Here is a 27,637-nt window from a genome sequence, read left to right as displayed (position 1 = left end):
TTTTTAAAAAGACACTTTATCAAAAGGAAGAACATTTGGAGGAACCAAGAGCAAATGCAGTCTTCGTATTTTGATTAATCTCAGTCAACATTTTTTTTTTTTGAGAGAGACGGAGAGAGAGAATATTAATCAGGCTCTATGATTGGCGTGGAGCCCCAAAGTGGGGATCCATCTCACAACCCTGAGCTCATGACCTGAGCAGAAGTCAACAGCTGAACGCTGAACTGACTGAGCCACCCAGGCACCCTCAACACATTTTAAATAACAAAATCAAATCACAAGATTTTAGAGCTTAAAATAATCTTAACATCTGCAGTGTAGTAGAACGGTACAATTCAATTTGCCCAATGAGTTGAATCTGGTTGAGGATTTTACTTCTTAATTAAAGGACCCTGCCATTGATTCAACTTGCAAACCTCTTTTTAGCTCTGGGTATAATCTGATCCAGGTGGTGTCATTTGGAAGCAACCTAATCAAATGTCAAAGAAGTCATCTAATAGTTGTACCTACTACAATATATAACTAGGTCATTCCTTAGAAATGTAACTCCTCTAGTTAGCTTCTGCCAGGATTGGAAAACCCAAAGAACAGGTGATTTTAAATGCTTTAACCCCTACCCACAGAAATACATATATTTAAAAAACACATTGTAGAAACCCCTCCGTGGTGAATTAAACCTGAATTTCTAGAGAAACCAAGAAGGCTAAAAGAGTTTTAAATTAGATTNCAGCTCTGGGTATAATCTGATCCAGGTCTCCTCTTGAAGACATTTACATTTCTATTTAGGTGGTGTCATTTGGAAGCAACCTAATCAAATGTCAAAGAAGTCATCTAATAGTTGTACCTACTACAATATATAACTAGGTCATTCCTTAGAAATGTAACTCCTCTAGTTAGCTTCTGCCAGGATTGGAAAACCCAAAGAACAGGTGATTTTAAATGCTTTAACCCCTACCCACAGAAATACATATATTTAAAAAACACATTGTAGAAACCCCTCCGTGGTGAATTAAACCTGAATTTCTAGAGAAACCAAGAAGGCTAAAAGAGTTTTAAATTAGATTTTGAACATAAATACGGAGTTGCCCTATGGTTTGGAGAATACAAGGCCATGAATTAGACCACTACTCAGTTCCGCAGGACAATCAATGCGTTGTGATTTTCACAGAAAGGATAAAATGGGAACTATGGCATCATTACACGGGAAAAGAAAATTTCATTTCCAAACACTTACAAGTATCGTCAGTTGTTCTAGAAAAGGAGGAATAATATAGTAGGAATGAGTAAAATCCTTTATGGTGGCATTTCCTATTTCAAGTTTGATTATAAGAGACCTGTACTGTAAGAAAACAGTAATACTGAGAGGTTGTCAGGACTTGGAATCCATATTAAGGAATCTGTATGATTAAATAGAGTCACACCCAAAGTGCGCCACATACTAGCCAGATAACTTAACCTTTCTGTATGGTCATTTCCTCAGCTATAAAATGAGAATAGTAACAGGACCAACTCACAGGGGTGTTGCATGAATTAAATGAGGTAACACATGACAGCATTTAGAATGGTGCCAGAAACATAGTAAACATTCGGCATAGACTTCTTTTTTTCTCTTCTTTTTCTCCTCCATCTTCCTCCAACTATTTGGAGATAGTTATATGGAGATAAAATAATATATTTATATTGGCACTTCTGAGTCTGCATTCCACCATTCACAATCAGTCAACGCTTACCTAACTAAGGGGGTCTGAACCCAGTAGATACCATTCTCTTTGTTTAAATTTTTTATGTTCTTGTCTCCAAACTATTCATAGGTCTTAGAATTTCCATTCAACCCTTAAGGCGAATAAAACTTCCCCAACCCCAAAACTAGCCTGAAACTTCCAGAAGCTCTACCTAGTCCTACTCTAAAGATAGCAGGAAACTCAAATCACCATTGAAGATTCATCAAGAGTGATTTAGCAGACAGTAACTCAGTTTGGGTCCTGTGAATGAGAAGCCCTGTTGTGTGCCTTTGGTGTCTAAGCTGCTCAGAAGTATTTTCCACTTTCATATCAAAGATGAAGGAAAATCTCCTGGAAAGTGAATGTATAATCATGTCAGCTGTGGATTCCACTAGAAAATCAACTATTTTAACCCAAAGTGATGTCCCTGAAAGACTCAGAGCCAAGGTAATCCAATATCTAAAGGCGGCATCATTAGCTTCTAGCTACATATTGACTATTTTGAAAAATGTCACCCCCTTTTTCACGAACGTAAAAACCTCTAAATTAAAATGCTTTTAGAAACAGCCAATTAGATGAAATTAAATCAAGAAACAAAATGTGCTAAATTTGATTGCAACAATACATAGCAATTTACAAAAATTTATTAGGTTGCTTTAAAAAATTTCTCAATAAATGTGAGAAAACATTTACACTAGGCAACCTATTCATTATTAGCTCCATCTTGCAAAAATGTTTACCTGGATGGGGAAGGGGAGAACAATTCTGAATTCTGTTTTCTACATGTTTAATCAACTAATCAAGTTAGATTTAAATTGGCAATCCTTCCTGCATCTTCAAATTCCATAAGGTAAAAAACAATGAAAGCATGCTATTGTAATGAAGGTGCTATAAAAAGTAATGTGTAATTTCCCTTAAGTACTATTTTGAAGGAACATTTATCTTAATGCTGGTCAGGTTGGTCTGCTCTCACTGCACTTTAGAAAAAGTGATTTATAAACAACCTTAGACACGAAAAGAATTCCAGTATATAGACACAGTCAAAGTCTTATTGTGATATTTTGGAATTCTGGGGGATTCTTACTGTGTGTTAATAATCTGACTACCTTCTAAAATCCAACAGTCAACTTCTCTAGTATAACAAAAAAGAAAAAAAGGTCTTCCATTTACAGCAGGAATTTACTTCATTTGATTTCTCAGCATCATAAGGTAGTTCTAATGGACTGCATTAAGAAAATCTTCAAAGTTTCCAGATTCCTTGCTGCACTAAACAAAACTAAGGATTTTCCTTGGGATAGTTGGTAATATTCTAGGGAACTATTTCCCAAAGTGTACTTCACAAAACATTAAGTCCACGAGATGCAACTTATAGAAAGGTTTTATGACCAAATCGTAGAGAAATGCCAGCTACTAATTCTTTATTGCCATCTTGAAACTTCTTGAGAATACATGCTTGTTGAATGAAAGCAGGGAATTTAGCTTATCATGGCCCCAAGCCTGTAACAGTGCCCTGGACTTAGCAGGCATGCAGCAGGAATTAATGAATGAATAAACAAATGAACATTAAAAGCTTTGAACAGCTCTCTAGCAAAGCCACTTTAATTTTCTTTCATCCAGAGTATCTCATACCTTTTTAATCACAGAAATCTTTTGCTTTCTTGTTAGCATTACAGAATATTTATTCTAAACATTCAGAATATTAAAAAAAAGAGAAAAGAAAGTGTAGAAATGAAACCACTACCCATATTAAGAAATAAATGTAACAAATACAAAAGAAGTGTGTTGGGAACCCCTCCTCCATTTCATTCCCGTCATACTACCCTCTTTCAAAATAAGGTAATACCAACTTTAAGACTTATGTTCACATGAAACTAAGTAGCATCCTGCTCTGAGAAATTCCGAGCTGGGGGATTGCTAAAGTCCCTTCAAGTGCTAAGATTTTAACTTATTTCTAGCTTGTATATATGTTGCAAATGGTCATCTGTAAAGCTATCCATTCACAGCATTAATACAATAATAAGTAAGGAAAATGAAATCAAACACTATGGCACAGACCCAAGACAATGGATAATTGATGTAATAATGAGTATGTCAGGAGGCTAAGCAGCTTATCTTTCAAATGGATTGATATGAAATTTAAAGATTTATACAGCACATATCTTAACATACAGTCACCTCAAAGTATTTGTTACTTAACCTAGACTGCATAATATAGAAACTATTCTCTTCAATTGGGAAAAGAAAAAAAATGCTTAACAATGTATACATTGGATTTTGACTTACTTACAAAATCAGCTGGGGCTGCAAAAGATCACTGTCACAGGGTGGCCATATTTACATAAAAGAGGGCCCTAAGAAGAGGAGCGAGGGCCTCCCCTTCCTGAGCTGAATAAACAGTTACTGATTAAAAAAATCTCTTTTATCAAGATCCAGGCAGAAGCACACAGTTTAATAGAAAAAGAACTATTTGTAAAAATTTAGGCAGAATCTTTCACAGCCTTATTTTGGTAAAACGTTTCTTCCTCAAATTTTCAAGGACCATTATAGATATCTCTAAATTGTCTTAGAAAAATGTGAAGTGTGTAACTACCTAAATGTTCTTTTTGCATGTTTAATTTTTGTCCCTTGGTTCACATAAAAGATAAAAAGGCTTATAAAGTATATTTCCATATTGGTCTACTTCTTAATTTTATTTATAGAGAATGTTGAGTGGTCAACTTGGGGAAAAAAACCCATTTGAACCCAAAACCTGCACCATGTAGATATTCAATATACAATTAAACCAAGGAATAGCATAAAAAGGGAGAGAAAGATGTGTGGATAAATTTTCACTTTATAACTGGTCATTGGTGTCCTGTAGTTTTATAAGCAAACATGCAGATTAGAATTTCATTCCATCATTGAAACCATTTCAATTTTCAAGCCAAACAATAAATTCTTCCCATGTTAAATACCAACAGAGACTGAAATATAACTTCACTTCATATTAGAACTGAAATATAACTTCACTTCATATTAGAAGCCCACAAATCCTTTCTTATATTTAAATGAATGAAATGAATTAGTATCTAAAAATATTTATGAAAGAAAAATATCAATTCTTACCTCCATTATCTTTTAGATGTAGTGCTATCTTGGTATCATCTGGAAGAGAAATTCAAAGTTACTGTAACAAAAAAAATTTTAATGGTACATAAATCTGAATACCAGTAATTGTCTACTAGTGCCTTAATTATAACACAAATGGATTTCAAAAATCTTACTCAGTTAATTTCTAGTGCAATGAGAGCAAAGTGCTAGTGTACGTAGATAGTACTAAAATTTCTTACTAAGGTTATAAGATCAAAACTTTAGTAAAGTATTATAAGATTCTTAAGATCTTGAGAAATATTACACTGTTATACTTTTAACTTAAAATTCACTTATTTTTAATTTTTGAAAATGACTTATTGTAATTAGACTCTATAGTGATGGCCTTCGGTATTCATTTAAAAAAATCAAGATGAGGAAATTCTAAATTAATTGGAAAAGTAAAGATTTGTCAATATTTATGAATTTAACTTCAAAAGTTAAATGCTTATCCACTGCTAATAAATATGACCAAAATCATAAATGAAAAGATCTTGCCCGTAATGAACAAAAAATGAATATGCCTTTTTAAAAAAATTTAGTGGTTACATTTTATTCTAGAGCGTAGGATTCAAATTGAAGAAGTACTTTCATGGGGTAGGATTCATACTGCAAAAATATTTCTCAGGCTATAAAACAACCCAAAATAATATGGGTTAAAATACAACATTGGTTTTAAAAGCAATAAAATGTATTTAGCAGTTGTCCTCATTTCATTTTATAAATTGATTCCAGCTAAATTTTTTTAAAGGATGTATTTATTTATTTTAGAGACAGAGCATGAGTGGGGAGAGGGGCAGAGTGAGAGGGACAGAGAATCTCCAGCAGACTCCACATTGAGCGTAGAGCCTGACTTGGGGCTGGATCCCACGCTCTGAGATCCTGACCTGAGCCGAAATCAAGAGTCAGACACTCAATCGACTGAGCCACCCAGGCGCCCCTTGAGTTAACTTTCAATATCCAATTAAATTTCAGTTAAAAGCAAAAGTTTCAAGTTTTATTTATTATTCAAATGAAAGCAAGGTTGATGACATAAACAAATAAGACCATTTTCCCCCCCGAAGCTCACTCTGGCCAACTAGTCTCACATTTCTCCCTGGTGGTACCACTCAGAATACATGGTTTTATTTTGGCTGATATACCTTTTTTCCTCAATGAGTTGTGCCCATGTATCAATATTCTCTAGTATTTTTGTCTTCCCTGGCAGAGGAAATGTTTTTCAAGACAATTTCTATGACATATACAGTACTCTTCTGTAGATTCTGGACCAACATACATTATTGTCTATATTTAGGTAAATATTAGAACTGCATATAAGTAGAATTATCTATCTTCTCCATATGCATTTTGTCTTTCTCACCTGTGACTAATAAAATACTGAATTCAGTTACAACAAAATTTTGCAATATAGAAGGAAGTCTATATTTCTTTTTTAGGGAGTACAAGTAGCCAGGATCATTATAAAAAGCTGTCTTAATAAAAAGCACTGTACATTAAAAGAATCCCAACACATATTTTTATTCCATAATAATTTTGTCTTTTCCTCTTTAGAAATCCTTTAGAAGTCCAGTTTTCCAAAGGATAACTTTTCCTCTAGAGAGCAACCCCCATTTGTGTCAACACAGTGACTTTCCCTTCCTTCAGAAAAAAAGCAAAAATATCTAGAGTACCTTCTGTGGGCAGGCTGGTGGGCAGCTGGGATGTCACTGCTCTCCTGGTGGTCGTTAGGACCCTGAATTTTGTGGTTGTTGCTTGTACAGTTGTGGTGGTTTGAGAAGAACTTTCCATCGGCTCTGTGTTCTCACACATCTTCTCTTTGGACTAATAAGAGAAACAAATGGGAAAACAATTTAAGAGCGATCGTACATGCATTTTAAAAAATTACATCAAAGAAGTTGGGCTGTGAAGCACAAAGGGCTCTCAGATCAAGATGAGGAAAGATTTATTTTTGTATAGGACAATATTTGGAGATTATAGTAATTTACAAAGTATACAAAATAGATGACAAAAAACTTGGGTGTAGCAAAGCATTTCCACCTTTAGATATTCAGATTTCATCATTTCTGCAGTTAACTTTTCATATTACTCTTTATCTTCCCCTAAATTTTATATCGATTTACTTAAAAAAGACATGATGTCGGGGGGAGAAGTTCATACAAGGAGAAAAACGTGTGCAAGAAAGGTAAGATTTAAAATATGGTTAGGTACGTGGAGAAAGAATGCATTTCAAACCAATAATGCTAAATTCTAAAAATTTGGTAAATGCTCCATTGTTACTTTATTGTCTCAAAAATAATCCACCACAGGTTGAAAGAATATTTAAAATTTTTGTTTTCTTTTACGAAATATTCAAAACCACCCAAGCAAAAGATTGAATGACCCCCTGGTAATCACTTATTCTATTTCTCCCTAGAACAGCTAGACTGAAGACACCAGGAAAAGATGCATATTTTATTTTTTATTTATAGCCCACAAAAATAAATCCTATGACCTTTACTAGCAACAATCTTCAACACCCAAACTTTTATGGTTTAGAAGCTGGTGTTTCTCCCCACCTCTTTGTTCTTCAAAGGACTCCATCCCTCTGGTAGGTCTTAAGTAGAGGATACTTAAGTCTGCAGCTGGGCGATACTCATCCCGCTTTAGAAAATTATTATTAAATAAATTCCTTTCTTAAACTTCTCTTGTCATTAACGAAGTACAATGCACTTATCACAAGTTCAGCAAGAGCTCCTGAGATGACTTCCTTTTTCATTAATGGGATATAATATGGGTTTCTTCCCCACTTCAACTCCTAGTATCTGAGGGGAACAAAGGTAGGTTCCCACATTTTCTCAGCCCAGTGACCTATGCCCGCCTTGCTGATTCCATGTCAGTTACCACCCCCCCACAGCCCTACAGCCTGGACCTCATAGGCAGTTGGAGATGCTTTTGTTCTGAGATCATAGATCCAGTGGTCCTCTTTTCAGTCTTTCTAAGAATCTTTCCGCTCAGATTCTGCTGCTCCTTTGATGATGCAGAAAGCCCAAGTGCAATGATTTCTCCCTTCCATTCCCTTTTTCCCCATCACTTCAACCTCTCTTTCCAATTCCTTCAAATATCTTGTCCTGGTTTGTCTGTTTTTCCACAAGACCTTTTCAGAAAATCCCAATACCATGTGGAGTAAACAAACAAACAAACAACACAAAAACAAAAAAACAACCAACCAAACAAAAAACCCTGCCTTTTCCCTGCCCTGCGACAAAGCTAGGAGAAGGTGGAGAACCATCACACAGCCCCCGACTGGGAACTCCATACGTTTACCTCCCGTGGACTCAGCCGGCCTTCCATGCTGCTTGGCAACACTGACCTGCTTTGCTAATCTCCTCTCCCATCATCCTCCATATCCATTTCAAACCCTTTCCACTGTACTGAAAACTATAATCCCATAATGCCTCTCCCAATCTTACCCCATGGGCTCACCTTTTATTTCTTTGATAAGAGTCATCAGCAAGAACTCTCTACATATCTTTACAAATCACCATTGTTGCTTGAATCTGTACAGACCTATCCCTCTTTCTTTCTGTAATCATGGATGAGGCCCAGTATTTATAGCTATTCTCTAGACCAAATCAGCCCACTTTTTCAGGTATGGTGAACTTGCTCATTTAATAACATCCTTTCTCTTCAAAATGTTTTCAATCTCAGGTTTTCCATTGCCTTGTTCACATTAGCACTTAAACACCCTCAAGCATGTCTAATCTTATTTTAAACACTCAGTCCTCCTTCTTCTCCACAATGCATCCTGATATTCCCCTACTTTTCCTTCCATTCAGTCATACTTCCAGAGAGATTGGTCTGCCTTGGTCTTCACAGAAATCCCACTTTCCCCTCTTACAAAAATCTTGTTATCTAACACAAGTTAATTGAAATTTCTCATGCTGGTGGTTCTAATTCTCCATATCTCACAGCATGGGGCATGGCTGTCCACTTTCTAGTTTGGGGTTCTATGACACACCCTTTCACCAATTTTCTGATAGCTTTCTACAATCCTTCATTTCCTTTTTATTTCTGTCTCTCTGCTATGTGTTGGTAGTTCTTATAGATCTTTCTTGACTAATCTTTTTGCTATATGCCTTCTCACTAGCAATTTCCACCACACCCATGATTTCAATTCACATCTTTATGTCGATTTACATAAATCAATACCAACAATACACATCTCTCTCTTGGATTTCTGACCCAAATATTCATCTATTGACTTAACTTATGCATGTGGGTGTCACAGACATCTCAAACTCAATAAGTCTCAAATCGAACTCACCACATATTATTCTCCTCCTGTGTTTCTATTGTCAAAGTCCAGTATTAGCAAACACCTTAATGCTTAACCTAACTTCCTGGACTTGTTCTAGTGGTAAAGGCAAATTAAGGACTCTAAATGGGCCTCCTTCTGCAAAACAAGAAGATTCTGGATAAAATATGAATTTTAAAGCATTAGTAGGATTTGCAGGAAGCAAAGAAAAACTCCAAGGGTACTTTTCTATTGTTTCTCCCCCAAAACAAAACAAAGCAAAAGCTGTGTGTTACAGAGTAGGAGTCATATACATTAAGCAAGGTAAAAACACAGGATTTGCCCAGAGGGCAAGAAATGTTAAAAATCGATATTGCTCAAGGAGATCAAGTCTTGTGCCTGCAGCAGGTGGGGTAAATAAATATAAACCTCTCCTCTCCATATTAAATAGGGGCATATGGTATCCCCTAAAACTCTCAGGTTCTCATCATCAAACATTCTTTGGTGGAAAGTATCATCTATCTAGGTCCTCGGGATTCCCATGGAATAAGATCAAATAAAAGTGCATTTCTAATCAAAGGACATAAAAAGAAACACAAAAAGAAAAAGAGCACTGACAAAGTCAGCAAAAACAACGAACAACATATTTAAACTACCAAAATCTTTAGATATTGTGATCATCCAACGTAAGATACACAAAAAGTTACATATGAACTATTTAAAGAAATGAAAGGTAAAATTTAAAAATAAACTAGTAACCTAGACTACAAAAACGTCTTGGCAGATTTAATAAAGTGTAAAATTTAAATTTTAGAAGTGAAAAATACACTTTTTGAAATTACTACTTCAACGGATACGTTAGTGGATTAAACAAGATGAAGACAGAATAAACGGGCAAACTGATCTGAAGAAACTCCCCAGGATGCAACACAGAGAAATAAGAAGATGGATGATATAAAAGAGGTCTTTTATGTCGTCATTTCCATTCAGCCACCTACCTACTGATGCTTCCCCTACCCTCTCTGTGGTCACCACTACCCTACCCACTGATTCAAGCTGGATCATCAGCATTGTTGGCCTGGGTTATTAACTAGAGTCAACTTATTGACTTCTTGCCTCATAACCTATTATTCACCCAGAGCCAGGGTGATTCTTCCAAAATGCCCTGATTAAAATCCTTTCCCTTGCCTTTTATTTTTTTTTAATTGAGGTACAATATATATACATAGCAGTGTATTAGTTTTAGGTGTATGGCATAATGACTTGACATTTCTATACGTTGCAAAGTAATCACAATAAGTCTACTTCACATCAGTCACCATACATAATGGCAAAAAGATATTTTTGGTTGTGGTGAGAATTTTTAAAATTTACTCTCAGCAACTTTCAAATACGCAACATAATATTATTAACTACAGTCACCATGCTGTACATTACATCCTCAGGACTTATTTACGTTATAACTGGAAGTTTGTCCCTTTTGAGCCCCTTCTGCAATTTCACTTACCCCAACCACCCATCTGTTCTCTATCCATGAATTTGGGTTTGTTTGTTTGTTTGGTTTTGGTTTTGCTTATATTCCACATATAAGTGAGATCATACAGTATTTGTCTTTTCTGTCTGACTTACTTTACTTAGCATAATGCCCTCAAGACCCATCCATATTGTGACAAATGGCAAGAGTTCTTTCTTTTCATGGCTAAATAATGTTCTACTGTGTGTGTGTGTGTGTGTGTGTGTGTGTGTGTACATTCGTACATATACACATTTTCTTTATCCATTCATCCATCAGTGGAACCTAGATTATTTCCTTATCTTGGCTATTGTGAATAATGGTGCAGTGAACATGGGGGTGCTGTAATCTTTTTTGAGTGAGTGTTTCATTTTCTTTGGATAAATACCTGGGAGTGGACCTACTGGATCATATGGTAGTTCCACTATGTCCTCCTCAAGCCAACCTCCCCTTATGCTACTTGACGAGACCACGTCCTCATCGTGACTTTCTTCCCATGTCCTTCTCTAAACGCAGTCCTTTGTTCAGTGGTCTATCTACCTGCTCGACACACTTCTTCTATTTTTATATTATTGGTGCTTAGAATAGTACACAGTAAGTGCGCATATTAGGATTTGCACTTACAGAGTAAATTCATCTCACAGGATCAGAAAGAAAATTTAACTGTAGTTTTAGGCAAAGAAGATGGACTGGAGTTGGTGACATTATTGTAATAGAAGGATAGAACTCACCACAAAGCCACAAATATTGATAATTTAATTACATAATTAAAAGGAAACACTGAATATTGAAGATACTTGACTCTGAGCTCCTTGGGAATAGGGGATAATTTTATTTTCTTTTTTCTTTCTTTTTTCTTTCTTTCTTTCTTTCTTTTTTTTTTTTTTTTTTNAACAAAATTTTGCAATATAGAAGGAAGTCTATATTTCTTTTTTAGGGAGTACAAGTAGCCAGGATCATTATAAAAAGCTGTCTTAATAAAAAGCACTGTACATTAAAAGAATCCCAACACATATTTTTATTCCATAATAATTTTGTCTTTTCCTCTTTAGAAATCCTTTAGAAGTCCAGTTTTCCAAAGGATAACTTTTCCTCTAGAGAGCAACCCCCATTTGTGTCAACACAGTGACTTTCCCTTCCTTCAGAAAAAAAGCAAAAATATCTAGAGTACCTTCTGTGGGCAGGCTGGTGGGCAGCTGGGATGTCACTGCTCTCCTGGTGGTCGTTAGGACCCTGAATTTTGTGGTTGTTGCTTGTACAGTTGTGGTGGTTTGAGAAGAACTTTCCATCGGCTCTGTGTTCTCACACATCTTCTCTTTGGACTAATAAGAGAAACAAATGGGAAAACAATTTAAGAGCGATCGTACATGCATTTTAAAAAATTACATCAAAGAAGTTGGGCTGTGAAGCACAAAGGGCTCTCAGATCAAGATGAGGAACGATTTATTTTTGTATAGGACAATATTTGGAGATTATAGTAATTTACAAAGTATACAAAATAGATGACAAAAAACTTGGGTGTAGCAAAGCATTTCCACCTTTAGATATTCAGATTTCATCATTTCTGCAGTTAACTTTTCATATTACTCTTTATCTTCCCCTAAATTTTATATCGATTTACTTAAAAAAGACATGATGTCGGGGGGAGAAGTTCATACAAGGAGAAAAACGTGTGCAAGAAAGGTAAGATTTAAAATATGGTTAGGTACGTGGAGAAAGAATGCATTTCAAACCAATAATGCTAAATTCTAAAAATTTGGTAAATGCTCCATTGTTACTTTATTGTCTCAAAAATAATCCACCACAGGTTGAAAGAATATTTAAAATTTTTGTTTTCTTTTACGAAATATTCAAAACCACCCAAGCAAAAGATTGAATGACCCTCTGGTAATCACTTATTCTATTTCTCCCTAGCACAGCTAGACTGAAGACACCAGGAAAAGATGCATATTTTATTTTTTATTTATAGCCCACAAAAATAAATCCTACGACCTTTACTAGCAACAATCTTCAACACCCAAACTTTTATGGTTTAGAAGCTGGTGTTTCTCCCCACCTCTTTGTTCTTCAAAGGACTCCATCCCTCTGGTAGGTCTTAAGTAGAGGATACTTAAGTCTGCAGCTGGGCGATACTCATCCCGCTTTAGAAAATTATTATTAAATAAATTCCTTTCTTAAACTTCTCTTGTCATTAACGAAGTACAATGCACTTATCACAAGTTCAGCAAGAGCTCCTGAGATGACTTCCTTTTTCATTAATGGGATATAATATGGGTTTCTTCCCCACTTCAACTCCTAGTATCTGAGGGGAACAAAGGTAGGTTCCCACATTTTCTCAGCCCAGTGACCTATGCCCGCCTTGCTGATTCCATGTCAGTTACCACCCCCCCACAGCCCTACAGCCTGGACCTCATAGGCAGTTGGAGATGCTTTTGTTCTGAGATCATAGATCCAGTGGTCCTCTTTTCAGTCTTTCTAAGAATCTTTCCGCTCAGATTCTGCTGCTCCTTTGATGATGCAGAAAGCCCAAGTGCAATGATTTCTCCCTTCCATTCCCTTTTTCCCCATCACTTCAACCTCTCTTTCCAATTCCTTCAAATATCTTGTCCTGGTTTGTCTGTTTTTCCACAAGACCTTTTCAGAAAATCCCAATACCATGTGGAGTAAAAACAAACAAACAAACAACACAAAAACAAAAAAACAACCAACCAAACAAAAAACCCTGCCTTTTCCCTGCCCTGCGACAAAGCTAGGAGAAGGTGGAGAACCATCACACAGCCCCTGACTGGGAACTCCATACGTTTACCTCCCGTGGACTCAGCCGGCCTTCCATGCTGCTTGGCAACACTGACCTGCTTTGCTAATCTCCTCTCCCATCATCCTCCATATCCATTTCAAACCCTTTCCACTGTACTGAAAACTATAATCCCATAATGCCTCTCCCAATCTTACCCCATGGGCTCACCTTTTATTTCTTTGATAAGAGTCATCAGCAAGAACTCTCTACATATCTTTACAAATCACCATTGTTGCTTGAATCTGTACAGACCTATCCCTCTTTCTTTCTGTAATCATGGATGAGGCCCAGTATTTATAGCTATTCTCTAGACCAAATCAGCCCACTTTTTCAGGTATGGTGAACTTGCTCATTTAATAACATCCTTTCTCTTCAAAATGTTTTCAATCTCAGGTTTTCCATTGCCTTGTTCACATTAGCACTTAAACACCCTCAAGCATGTCTAATCTTATTTTAAACACTCAGTCCTCCTTCTTCTCCACAATGCATCCTGATATTCCCCTACTTTTCCTTCCATTCAGTCATACTTCCAGAGAGATTGGTCTGCCTTGGTCTTCACAGAAATCCCACTTTCCCCTCTTACAAAAATCTTGTTATCTAACACAAGTTAATTGAAATTTCTCATGCTGGTGGTTCTAATTCTCCATATCTCACAGCATGGGGCATGGCTGTCCACTTTCTAGTTTGGGGTTCTATGACACACCCTTTCACCAATTTTCTGATAGCTTTCTACAATCCTTCATTTCCTTTTTATTTCTGTCTCTCTGCTATGTGTTGGTAGTTCTTATAGATCTTTCTTGACTAATCTTTTTGCTATATGCCTTTTCACTAGCAATTTCCACCACACCCATGATTTCAATTCACATCTTTATGTCGATTTACATAAATCAATACCAACAATACACATCTCTCTCTTGGATTTCTGACCCAAATATTCATCTATTGACTTAACTTATGCATGTGGGTGTCACAGACATCTCAAACTCAATAAGTCTCAAATCGAACTCACCACATATTATTCTCCTCCTGTGTTTCTATTGTCAAAGTCCAGTATTAGCAAACACCTTAATGCTTAACCTAACTTCCTGGACTTGTTCTAGTGGTAAAGGCAAATTAAGGACTCTAAATGGGCCTCCTTCTGCAAAACTAGAAGATTCTGGATAAAATATGAATTTTAAAGCATTAGTAGGATTTGCAGGAAGCAAAGAAAAACTCCAAGGGTACTTTTCTATTGTTTCTCCCCCAAAACAAAACAAAGCAAAAGCTGTGTGTTACAGAGTAGGAGTCATATACATTAAGCAAGGTAAAAACACAGGATTTGCCCAGAGGGCAAGAAATGTTAAAAATCGATATTGCTCAAGGAGATCAAGTCTTGTGCCTGCAGCAGGTGGGGTAAATAAATATAAACCTCTCCTCTCCATATTAAATAGGGGCATATGGTATCCCCTAAAACTCTCAGGTTCTCATCATCAAACATTCTTTGGTGGAAAGTATCATCTATCTAGGTCCTCGGGATTCCCATGGAATAAGATCAAATAAAAGTGCATTTCTAATCAAAGGACATAAAAAGAAACACAAAAAGAAAAAGAGCACTGACAAAGTCAGCAAAAACAACGAACAACATATTTAAACTACCAAAATCTTTAGATATTGTGATCATCCAACGTAAGATACACAAAAAGTTACATATGAACTATTTAAAGAAATGAAAGGTAAAATTTAAAAATAAACTAGTAACCTAGACTACAAAAACGTCTTGGCAGATTTAATAAAGTGTAAAATTTAAATTTTAGAAGTGAAAAATACACTTTTTGAAATTACTACTTCAACGGATACGTTAGTGGATTAAACAAGATGAAGACAGAATAAACGGGCAAACTGATCTGAAGAAACTCCCCAGGATGCAACACAGAGAAATAAGAAGATGGATGATATAAAAGAGGTCTTTTATGTCGTCATTTCCATTCAGCCACCTACCTACTGATGCTTCCCCTACCCTCTCTGTGGTCACCACTACCCTACCCACTGATTCAAGCTGGATCATCAGCATTGTTGGCCTGGGTTATTAACTAGAGTCAACTTATTGACTTCTTGCCTCATAACCTATTATTCACCCAGAGCCAGGGTGATTCTTCCAAAATGCCCTGATTAAAATCCTTTCCCTTGCCTTTTATTTTTTTTTAATTGAGGTACAATATATATACATAGCAGTGTATTAGTTTTAGGTGTATGGCATAATGACTTGACATTTCTATACGTTGCAAAGTAATCACAATAAGTCTACTTCACATCAGTCACCATACATAATGGCAAAAAGATATTTTTGGTTGTGGTGAGAATTTTTAAAATTTACTCTCAGCAACTTTCAAATACGCAACATAATATTATTAACTACAGTCACCATGCTGTACATTACATCCTCAGGACTTATTTACGTTATAACTGGAAGTTTGTCCCTTTTGAGCCCCTTCTGCAATTTCACTTACCCCAACCACCCATCTGTTCTCTATCCATGAATTTGGGTTTGTTTGTTTGTTTGGTTTTGGTTTTGCTTATATTCCACATATAAGTGAGATCATACAGTATTTGTCTTTTCTGTCTGACTTACTTTACTTAGCATAATGCCCTCAAGACCCATCCATATTGTGACAAATGGCAAGAGTTCTTTCTTTTCATGGCTAAATAATGTTCTACTGTGTGTGTGTGTGTGTGTGTGTGTGTGTGTGTACATTCGTACATATACACATTTTCTTTATCCATTCATCCATCAGTGGAACCTAGATTATTTCCTTATCTTGGCTATTGTGAATAATGGTGCAGTGAACATGGGGGTGCTGTAATCTTTTTTGAGTGAGTGTTTCATTTTCTTTGGATAAATACCTGGGAGTGGACCTACTGGATCATATGGTAGTTCCACTATGTCCTCCTCAAGCCAACCTCCCCTTATGCTACTTGACGAGACCACGTCCTCATCGTGACTTTCTTCCCATGTCCTTCTCTAAACGCAGTCCTTTGTTCAGTGGTCTATCTACCTGCTCGACACACTTCTTCTATTTTTATATTATTGGTGCTTAGAATAGTACACAGTAAGTGCGCATATTAGGATTTGCACTTACAGAGTAAATTCATCTCACAGGATCAGAAAGAAAATTTAACTGTAGTTTTAGGCAAAGAAGATGGACTGGAGTTGGTGACATTATTGTAATAGAAGGATAGAACTCACCACAAAGCCACAAATATTGATAATTTAATTACATAATTAAAAGGAAACACTGAATATTGAAGATACTTGACTCTGAGCTCCTTGGGAATAGGGGATAATTTTATTTTCTTTTTTCTTTCTTTTTTCTTTCTTTCTTTCTTTCTTTTTTTTTTTTTTTTTTNCCCAGAGGGCAAGAAATGTTAAAAATCGATATTGCTCAAGGAGATCAAGTCTTGTGCCTGCAGCAGGTGGGGTAAATAAATATAAACCTCTCCTCTCCATATTAAATAGGGGCATATGGTATCCCCTAAAACTCTCAGGTTCTCATCATCAAACATTCTTTGGTGGAAAGTATCATCTATCTAGGTCCTCGGGATTCCCATGGAATAAGATCAAATAAAAGTGCATTTCTAATCAAAGGACATAAAAAGAAACACAAAAAGAAAAAGAGCACTGACAAAGTCAGCAAAAACAACGAACAACATATTTAAACTACCAAAATCTTTAGATATTGTGATCATCCAACGTAAGATACACAAAAAGTTACATATGAACTATTTAAAGAAATGAAAGGTAAAATTTAAAAATAAACTAGTAACCTAGACTACAAAAACGTCTTGGCAGATTTAATAAAGTGTAAAATTTAAATTTTAGAAGTGAAAAATACACTTTTTGAAATTACTACTTCAACGGATACGTTAGTGGATTAAACAAGATGAAGACAGAATAAACGGGCAAACTGATCTGAAGAAACTCCCCAGGATGCAACACAGAGAAATAAGAAGATGGATGATATAAAAGAGGTCTTTTATGTCGTCATTTCCATTCAGCCACCTACCTACTGATGCTTCCCCTACCCTCTCTGTGGTCACCACTACCCTACCCACTGATTCAAGCTGGATCATCAGCATTGTTGGCCTGGGTTATTAACTAGAGTCAACTTATTGACTTCTTGCCTCATAACCTATTATTCACCCAGAGCCAGGGTGATTCTTCCAAAATGCCCTGATTAAAATCCTTTCCCTTGCCTTTTATTTTTTTTTAATTGAGGTACAATATATATACATAGCAGTGTATTAGTTTTAGGTGTATGGCATAATGACTTGACATTTCTATACGTTGCAAAGTAATCACAATAAGTCTACTTCACATCAGTCACCATACATAATGGCAAAAAGATATTTTTGGTTGTGGTGAGAATTTTTAAAATTTACTCTCAGCAACTTTCAAATACGCAACATAATATTATTAACTACAGTCACCATGCTGTACATTACATCCTCAGGACTTATTTACGTTATAACTGGAAGTTTGTCCCTTTTGAGCCCCTTCTGCAATTTCACTTACCCCAACCACCCATCTGTTCTCTATCCATGAATTTGGGTTTGTTTGTTTGTTTGGTTTTGGTTTTGCTTATATTCCACATATAAGTGAGATCATACAGTATTTGTCTTTTCTGTCTGACTTACTTTACTTAGCATAATGCCCTCAAGACCCATCCATATTGTGACAAATGGCAAGAGTTCTTTCTTTTCATGGCTAAATAATGTTCTACTGTGTGTGTGTGTGTGTGTGTGTGTGTGTGTGTACATTCGTACATATACACATTTTCTTTATCCATTCATCCATCAGTGGAACCTAGATTATTTCCTTATCTTGGCTATTGTGAATAATGGTGCAGTGAACATGGGGGTGCTGTAATCTTTTTTGAGTGAGTGTTTCATTTTCTTTGGATAAATACCTGGGAGTGGACCTACTGGATCATATGGTAGTTCCACTATGTCCTCCTCAAGCCAACCTCCCCTTATGCTACTTGACGAGACCACGTCCTCATCGTGACTTTCTTCCCATGTCCTTCTCTAAACGCAGTCCTTTGTTCAGTGGTCTATCTACCTGCTCGACACACTTCTTCTATTTTTATATTATTGGTGCTTAGAATAGTACACAGTAAGTGCGCATATTAGGATTTGCACTTACAGAGTAAATTCATCTCACAGGATCAGAAAGAAAATTTAACTGTAGTTTTAGGCAAAGAAGATGGACTGGAGTTGGTGACATTATTGTAATAGAAGGATAGAACTCACCACAAAGCCACAAATATTGATAATTTAATTACATAATTAAAAGGAAACACTGAATATTGAAGATACTTGACTCTGAGCTCCTTGGGAATAGGGGATAATTTTATTTTCTTTTTTCTTTCTTTTTTCTTTCTTTCTTTCTTTCTTTTTTTTTTTTTTTTTTNTTTTCAGTGCTCAGCACATTTCACAGAACATGGTAAACTCTCCACAGATAAATTTAGGAGGGTTTAAAATATGATGGCTTCTGGGGCGCCTGGGTGGCACAGCGGTTAAGCGTCTGCCTTCNACATCATAAATAAAAACTTAATTTTTTAAAAAAGGTTCTAATAACCATTGGTCTCCCAGTAGTTTTAAAGAGAGTACTTTGACATTATTTGCTTTTCCTGAATGAGAAAACTTGTATAATTGTTAATAGCTCTCATTCAAAATTCGTACCCTAAAACTTAACACAGGCTGCAAAAAACAAATACTTTTCTTTGTGAACCTAATAAGATATCTTTATGGGACCTGAAATGACAGTGTAAATGCAATTCACTAGGAAATTTCAAGCAGGATAAAATTGCTCCCTCGAATGCATACTCTTGCTTAAATAAATCACTTATTGCATCATTGTCTCCATCACGTTTGTCTCGGGGTTACTATTTCCATGTTATACCATTTCTAACTGATTTTACATCAGTTTGCTGCAATTAATCTTTTCCTCCGTATCTCTGGTTTTTGTTACTTGAGCAAAAAAGATGAACAATGGCTTCCAAGATCTTAGAAAAGCAGCAAGAGTTTAGGAGAACTGCCTTTTGCTTCTAAGATTTGGATCCTGGTTCTATTTCCTAGCCACACATCTAACTCTGCTACCCTTGCTGTCCCTCTCCCCACCAGCTCCCCTTGCCCCTCCCTCTTTTCCTCTTGGTAATACGGGGGCAATAACAGCTCCCAAGTCCAAGGAAGGCTATGAGAATAAATCGAGATAGTACATGTAAAGAGTTAAGCCCAATGTGTGGCGCATACTAAGGGCTCAGTAATTGCCGGGTATTTTTGTTAAATTAGATGCCATTTTCATTAAAGATGTAGCAACTCTCTATGATAGCTTGGTCCCAGGAATTCTGTCATGAGAAAGCACACGTACCTCTTCGGGGCATCCGCTGTCCACCCAGTCCTGCCGATGGCGATCAAATCCACTGGAGCATCTTCAGAGGACACGTCGCAGTTCAGAAAAGAAAGGAATGGGGTGCAGAGTGGGGAAGGGGGAGGAAATGAAAAGAAAAAGATTGGTAAGTAGTTAATTCTCAGATTTTCAGTTTAGCACAACATGAACTTTCTTTTATAGAACTGTTAAGTGCAGCAGCAGTGAAATATTTACAGTGTGGTGAGGAACAGCTCACTCCTTAGGTAGGCATGCTGTTAGGATCACTCATGGCAGCAAATTACTCCACCGATGCCCACTGCACGGTGCAGAACACCTGGGTCCCCAAGCAAAGGTAAGGCCAATTGTTATTCTATGAAGTCGGTTTTCTTTTTACTCCTATATTTTTTCCTCCTCATCAAAACAAATGGATATAGACAAATTTTTTGCAGGTATCATTTTTTTTAGGATTTGGATTAGGATTTGTTTTCCTTAATTTTTTTTTTTTTTTAATTTAAGACCCATAGTCACTCAAACTCTCTACTGTGCCGTAAAAGGTTAACTCAGCAGGTTTGGGGTGTTCAAACCCTCACATTCTAAAGAAAGAACTTGCCCTTGTCTGGCTTCTGGGAGATAACCTTCAAGCCCTTGGGATATCTCACCTGATAAGAGTGGCTTTGTATATCTTGGATTTTGGGCTATGCAAGATAGTTTTTGCTAACAATATGCTTTATGCTGAATGGCTGTTTTTATTCACCTGGATGCTGGGGCCATGCTGTATCAGTTTGACCTCTCGGAGGGGCTGGGGACTAGAGATGAGAATAGTCATAGAGAAATTCATACCTATCTGACTGCCCCTCAGTAAAAACCCTGGACTCCGAAGACACCAACACGTGGGTATACTTCCTTGGTTGGCAACACTTGGTGTGTGTTTTCTCAAATTGCTGCTGGGGAACTTAAGTGCTGTCCGTACAACTCTACTGGGAGAGTTGTGCCTGGTCTGTTGTGGACTCTACCCTATGTATTGTTCACCTTTACTGATTTTAATCTGTATGCTTTTGCTGTAACAAATGGCAAGCTTGCGTATGACAACCTTTTGGAGTTCTGTGACTCCTTCTAGATAATCAGTGAGCCCGAATGTGTGCTTGTGAACCCCTAACATCAGTATGCTTAGGTCATCTCTAAATGGTCTAATTCAGCAAGCACTGCATTAATAAGATTTTGTTCAGTCCTACTCTCTTCCTTGATTGGAATAATTTTCTGCCCTCCTTATCTAACCAGCTATAGAGCATTTATATTTTTAAGACCCAGAAATTACTACCTGGAGTCCATTCAGATAAAGCTTCATAATTTCTCTGATCACATCTTATTTTACTATTTAACTTTTCCCCTTTATATAAAACTTCATGTGCTTATGTCTTTTTACCAAACTGGACTCGTATCATATAAAATCATACCTAGTATATCTAACACATAATTTCTTTTTCATATTAGAAATTCAAAATATTTTTGTCAGTCTGTTAAAATTAAGGATTTACATAGCCTCTGAGTTTTAATATCTAAGTATATACTTACATACAATATATGAATCCATATTGATGAATATTAATATAAATACCTATACATTTTTCAAAATTAATGGAGGTCACTCAACTTTTGTCTTATATTTTCTTATAGTAATACTTCGCAACTTTTTTTTCACTTGTTTTGCAATGAGTCTACATGATGACTTTTTCTAAGAACCCTTGCCAGAGATTATGTACCATGGCATGGATGAGCATAATTTAATTCAAGTGGAATGTGAAAACATCTCTACTGTCAACAAAGAAGACCGTATCTATCATTTTGCCCAGACATGATCCATTAGAGCTCTTCTATTTTATGCCTACCATCTGTGTTGAATAAACTTAAGTGTGGAATAAACATCAGTGTGTGATCTGGCATCCCAAGTTTGAGAACCCCCAGTTGGTCAAAGCCATCTCTGGTTACCCAAAGAGATTCTAACATTTGGAGCCTGTTTAATTCCAGATGAGGTAGACGGCTGTTCCCTCTTCTTCTTTCAAGTTTGTTTAAATATTGAAAGATGTATTGACATTCCCTTTTGCAGTGGGGATATATCGATTTTCTTAAAAAATGTATTTTGGGAGTCACCTAATCAAAAGTCATTTTGAGAGCTACAAGTAAATACACAGAAAAGATAATTTTTAAAATGCACTTTGTCTTCATTTACTCTATGCCAGATGTATTCAAAGCCAGTGGGAATGAATAACTTTTATATTTTAATGAGACAGTATCGTATCTTAAATTTATGAGTCAGCCCAAATTTCATCTTAAGTAATTAGCCCTTTAAATTGTTAAATTAATCCCAGGAAAAGTACAGAAACAGTGCATTTTGCTTGATTTATCAAATAAGCCCCAGTTACATTGTGTGAAATTAGGTTCCACTGAAAATATGTGATTCGATTAAGTAATTCATTCATTTTAGTCACAATTGATTCCCTATTAACTGATCTGTAGTTTACTAATTGCTAGGGTATGAAGGATTGAGAATGGCAAAACATGAAAACACTTGATTTGAAAACTCATGCATTTTTGTAACTTACAGGGCATCAGAAAATTAACACAACTGGACACTGAATTTTTAGTCTTTTTTTCTAACCTAGTAATCTATATTGCATCTGAAAGCAATTATAAACAAAAGGGTGTGTGTTCTTTTGTGTTACAAGTCCCTAAGAAAAATCACCTTTTTTATTATCTCTGAATTCTAAAAAAAGCCAAATATCCCTTTCAGAACACTTGCCTCTCTCCACTGAGCTGCTGCATTGTTTTTTCTAAAACCCAATGATATTAGCCATATCATGCTCCAGCATATTGATTTCCTGACATTCTTAACACTGGTAGCAAAGGGCTCTCTCCTACACTGGAATCACCTAGTATTCCTGTTGAAAGCAAATTCATGAATGTAGCAGAATAAGATTCTCTGGCAGTTTGGTCCAGCAATTTTCATCATAAACAAGGCACCCCAGGTGATTCTTACCACACTGAATTTTAACATGACTGATTTCCTGCATGAAATGTCGACACTGGCAGGCCCCTTCCCACCCCTCCTGTTCATTCTCTACGACCTGTTCTCATGCCCCCTAGCGCCCCTGCCTGAATGTGCTGTGCTCTTTCATCTGTGCCTTTGAACATGCTACTTATGTCCGGAATACCTTCTTTGTCTCTAGTTAGTAAATCCAATTCAACTCCAGCCTGTCTCTTCTAAGAAGCACCTCCTTTTTTCTCACTAAGAGTCAGCAACCCCTTCTCAGTGCGCCTCCCCCCACCCCCAAATCAAGCGCTAGCGTCTATTATTACACTCCGATTGGTTGCTTTTAGCTTATTTTAGACTTGGGAGTACATGGTTCAAAGGGGGGGTTGGAGTCCAACTGCTAGAGCTGGAATTTTGGCTTGGGAACAAAACAAGAGTGCGATCTTAGGCAAGTTATTTTTTCTATCTGAGGTGGTTTCCTCATCTGTAAAATGAAGCCGGGGAGGTTATGTAAGGATTAAAATAGTGTTTGGTACGTAGTCAACATTTAGTAAATATCAGCTGTTTTTAATACCACTATATGTTTTTGTAGTATATGTGTTGCAAGGTCAGCAATTGTTGAAAATAAGCGAGATTTTCATTTTAGAGACAGCATTTTGGAAAATATTTAGGAATTAATTCTGTGTACCATATTAATGTGAAATGTGTTCTATACTTAAAGTCCTTTATCATCACATTTGGGAATTAGTTATATAGAATCTTAGGAGAGAAAAATCTGAGTTGCCTGCAAACATGGTCAAATCTTTATGCAATATTTATAAACACATAGAGATAACGTGGTTTTGTAAATATTCCTCAAAAATTGATTTCAATAAAGTCTGAACTCCTAACCACGATAGGTTTCCAATTCTTTTAATTTCAAGTTATTCTCTTCATCTCAGCTTACCTATTTCCAAAACAAATTGATAGAGAGCTGTACTTCAAATTAATTGTACTATTCTCCACTCAGTTTCAATGGGGTGTTGATTTCAAAGCCCCCAGGAGCCATGTTAAGTGAATCCCATTCAATAAGGCAGCCTAGAAAACAAACAATACTCTCCTGGCGTGCAGCATCTATCCAATCCAGAGATTAAAGCATAAATTTCGTCTCTTCTCTAACTTATCTCAGTTCTGTAGAAAGGGTTTCAGAAATACGACTTATTTTGCAAGGGTAATATATTCAAGTGAAAGGAGTAAAGTGAGTGTTAAAATACATACATAAGGGTTAAACATTAAGTGCATCTCTTACTGCCCAATTAAACACATGCCATTTCACCATTCAGATGACACATCTGCAAAAGAGAATTTAGGAAAGAAACTTCACAGAATCTTAACACTTGGTTAGGAATTAGTTTCTAGATCAGGAGTCAGCAAATGTTTTCCGAAAAAGGACCAGACAGTAAATATTTTAGGCTTTGCAGGCTACACAGTCTCTGTTCTACCTACTCACCTCTGCCACTAGAGCTCAAAAGCAGCCACAAATTCTTAAGAAATGGCTGTGGCTGTATTCCAATACAACTTTATTTACAAAAACAGGAAGTGGGTCAAATTTGGTCCACTTCCTGCAGTTTGCTGGCCTCTGTTCTAGATTATTATATAAAAAATAAAGATCGGTAAAATTCTGAAGACTAGGGCAAATACCTCCTCAAGGTGTCTCATGATTTAAATGGTCCTTGTAGCCTTATGTGTATTTAACAGGGTGTGTTATCTTAATGGAAAAATCAATTGTTCATTTAGTAGATTTTCTTGTCACAGTCTGCAAAAGTATGAAAAATGATCCTGCAGCATCAAAGAAATGGAAAGATGCTTTAAAAAGAAGCAGAAGTATTTTAGATGAGAAACAAGTATAATGATATATAATGATAACCAACCACGATTATAACTAATAGCACATTTTATCATTGGGTAAAATAGGTGATAGGTAGTATGAAACTAGAAGATATGAGGAAATTATTTTGTCCTGAAATACTAAAAAATTTAATTGTAAAAATGTTCATAAAATTTAAAATGTTGATTATAATAATTATTCTCAATAAAAAATTAGTAAAACAATTCTATCTTATTTCCCATTTGGGCATTCCTGTTGTTCCCAATTGGCCTCAGGCATGAGATGGATGATTTCACTTCTAAAACTATTTCTTCTAAAATTGAGAAACTGGATCTTAAAATTTTCCAGAATTTTCATGCCTGAACCACTCATTACATAGAGCTCTAGGAATGACAGATGAACCTAAGTACACAGTAATGTATTACGGAGACAACATTGTAGGACAAACTGTGAAATTTTACATCAGTCTAATATGCAAGAATGTGAAGTTCTTTTCTTTCTTTTTCTTTCTTTCTTTCTTTCTTTCTTTCTTTCTCTCTCTCTCCTTCCTTCCTTCCTTCCTTCCTTCCTTCCTTCCTTCCTTCCTTCCTTCCTTCCTTGTAGGCTCCATGTCCAGTGTGGAGTCCAACGTAGGGCTTGAACACACAACTGAGATAGAAAACTGAGCTGAAATCAAGAGTCAGACACCCAACTGATTGAGCCACCCAGGTGCCCTGAATTTGTTGTCTCTTAATAAAAGCTCTTGATGTTAGCTGCAGCTCAGAATCATAATCCAATGCCAATAAGAATAGTTATCTGCAACATGCAGGAACTTTGTTTTGTAGATGAGTTTCAGATGGAAAACTGGGTTCAAGTATCTGATATCTGATATACAGAATCTTGTCTTTTATACATATGGCAGAGAAGGTGTTATCTCAGTGCTAAAATATCATTAATTTTATTTTCCACCCAGACTTTATTTAATATACATTCGCTTACACCTATGTATTAATCAAATTGAATCATAACATGTGACAACTTGCTTTTCTACAGTTAATAGTATAGCCTGGGCACTTTTCCATGTCCATAAATATCTCTTGAGAGTTAATTTTTAATGACAGCATATACTCCATTATACGGCTTTATAAAAAATTTACTCAACCTATGTATGAGAATACCCATGTCATTTTAAACCTTATAAAAATATTTATCATCATCCCTTTTGCAGTTTGATGGATTAAAACTGATATATCTTACTTTAACGAACATTTCTTCTATTACGGGTCAGGATAAACTTTTAAAACATGTTTACTGACTTTTTATTTCTACATTTTTAAATACTGTATTCATGTATTTTCCCTATTTTATTTGATTGGGTTTTTTTTTTTTTTTACAGGATTTCTATGAACTAAGAGCACAAAATTCTGTTAAATATATCCCCTGTCTATAATTTGCCATTCTGTTCTACATATGATTTTTTTGGTCATACAACAGTTTATATTTTTACATTGTGGTGTTTGTTTTTCGAACTTTCCTTGCAAGATTTCTTTCTCTGCTCTTTTGCTCAGAAAGGCCTCTACTAATTAGGCATTAACTTTGCACTACATTTGCCACACTATCTTCTAGTTAGTCCAGTATCGCCTTCTTTAGTTTACTTCTCTAATCTACTCTACATTTATTTTGGTATATGGTGTGAAGAAACAAATCTAAATATACAAATTTTATTAAAATAGTTGGCTGAGAGTCCCAGGATCATTTGTTGGATAGATCTTTTTAAAAATTTTTTATTTTAAGATTTGGTAAATAGCTAAGACTCATAACAACCCTCATTAGAGATACAAAGTTAACGTTCATTATGATTTTGGAAGGTTGAAAAGTAATGATTTTACTACCAAAACAACAAAGTCAGCAAAACCCCAAAGGATATCTTAGGGTTAAATGTTTAGACTTAAATGGGTAAACTTTTTGAATGGGGTGGAAACTGAAGGTGGTATACCAAACGGATTAAAGTTGAGGGATTCCTCTTTTTAAAACCCTGGGATTGGCACATATTACCACGTGAAGCCAGGCATCTACGGTCATAGAGCATCTGTCAACATAGTTTCAGAAGTAATCTGCTCGAGGATTTGAAGAGGAGAGTAGCTGTTGGGGTTTCCTTGGTGCTTTCCCTTCTGTGAGATCTAACCCACACTGCCTTCTGAAGGAAGTGCCAGGATGGAGGATTATTCTTCTCCCAAGTGCACCCCTCAGTCAAGGTTACAAGCACCTAGCCTGAGGACACAACATTTGCTACCCAATACAAGTTACACAGTTAGAGATGAAGTCTTCAGCTTACCAGGCGCTATGAACATTTAAGATCAAACTTGTTACCCCAGCATTATGAAGACAATATTTCTTCATTGACTGATCTTAAATATGTCTTTGGCAACTAATCCGAGTCTGGCTGAAGACACATTTTAAAAATTTGGTTCCTTATTTATGAAAGATTTCCAACTCCTTTAGAAACACCATAACTTTTAAAGAAGATAAATGATAATCTGAGGCTGAGGAATGGTAATTGAAGGAAGACTGTTAAGACAATTAAATAGTTTTGTTTTGTTTCTTCCAATTATATATACATGAATAACACCTATGTATTAATCAAATTGAATCATAACATGTGATTCATGTTTTTATTTTAGGAAAGGAAGATTATATTATTGGTAATTATTTCTAAGAATGAAATTAGTAATTTAATAGCTTTTAGAATGTACGGTTGTAAAGTGAGAATTCCATTAAAAAAATAATGTTATTTTCCACCTAACTCAATGTGCAACTTTGGGGTCTTGTTTCTGGGCATCATATTAGCACATCCTGAAGAAACTGGGAACACAGCACTTTGTATCACATTAGAAAAGAAAACTTCCCTTGCCATACTCAACTCC

At 36.0% G+C, this 27,637-nt stretch overlaps 1 protein-coding gene across 2 annotated transcripts in view; it reads right to left on the bottom strand.

Moving 5' to 3' along the window:
• The window catches only part of PLXDC2 (plexin domain containing 2), a 450,758-nt gene that overhangs the window by 65,078 nt on the left and 358,043 nt on the right, over positions 1-27,637 (bottom strand). The window contains exons 10-12 of one of the 2 annotated variants that reach the window (XM_034644246.1): positions 19,840-19,900; positions 11,808-11,958; positions 4,827-4,865 (exon numbers count right to left, since the gene is read on the bottom strand). In XM_034644246.1, the coding sequence (XP_034500137.1) occupies positions 4,827-4,865; positions 11,808-11,958; positions 19,840-19,900 (251 nt within the window). Of the gene's footprint in view, positions 1-4,826; positions 4,866-11,715; positions 11,959-19,839; positions 19,901-27,637 lie in introns of those variants that run through there. The other variant, XM_034644245.1, reaches the window with a different exon arrangement.

Source organism: Ailuropoda melanoleuca, chromosome 15, assembly GCF_002007445.2.
Source record: "Ailuropoda melanoleuca isolate Jingjing chromosome 15, ASM200744v2, whole genome shotgun sequence".
Taxonomy (NCBI): domain Eukaryota; kingdom Metazoa; phylum Chordata; class Mammalia; order Carnivora; family Ursidae; genus Ailuropoda; species Ailuropoda melanoleuca.
Note: the sequence above shows the minus strand (reverse complement) of the source record. Positions and strands in the feature narration are given on the sequence as shown.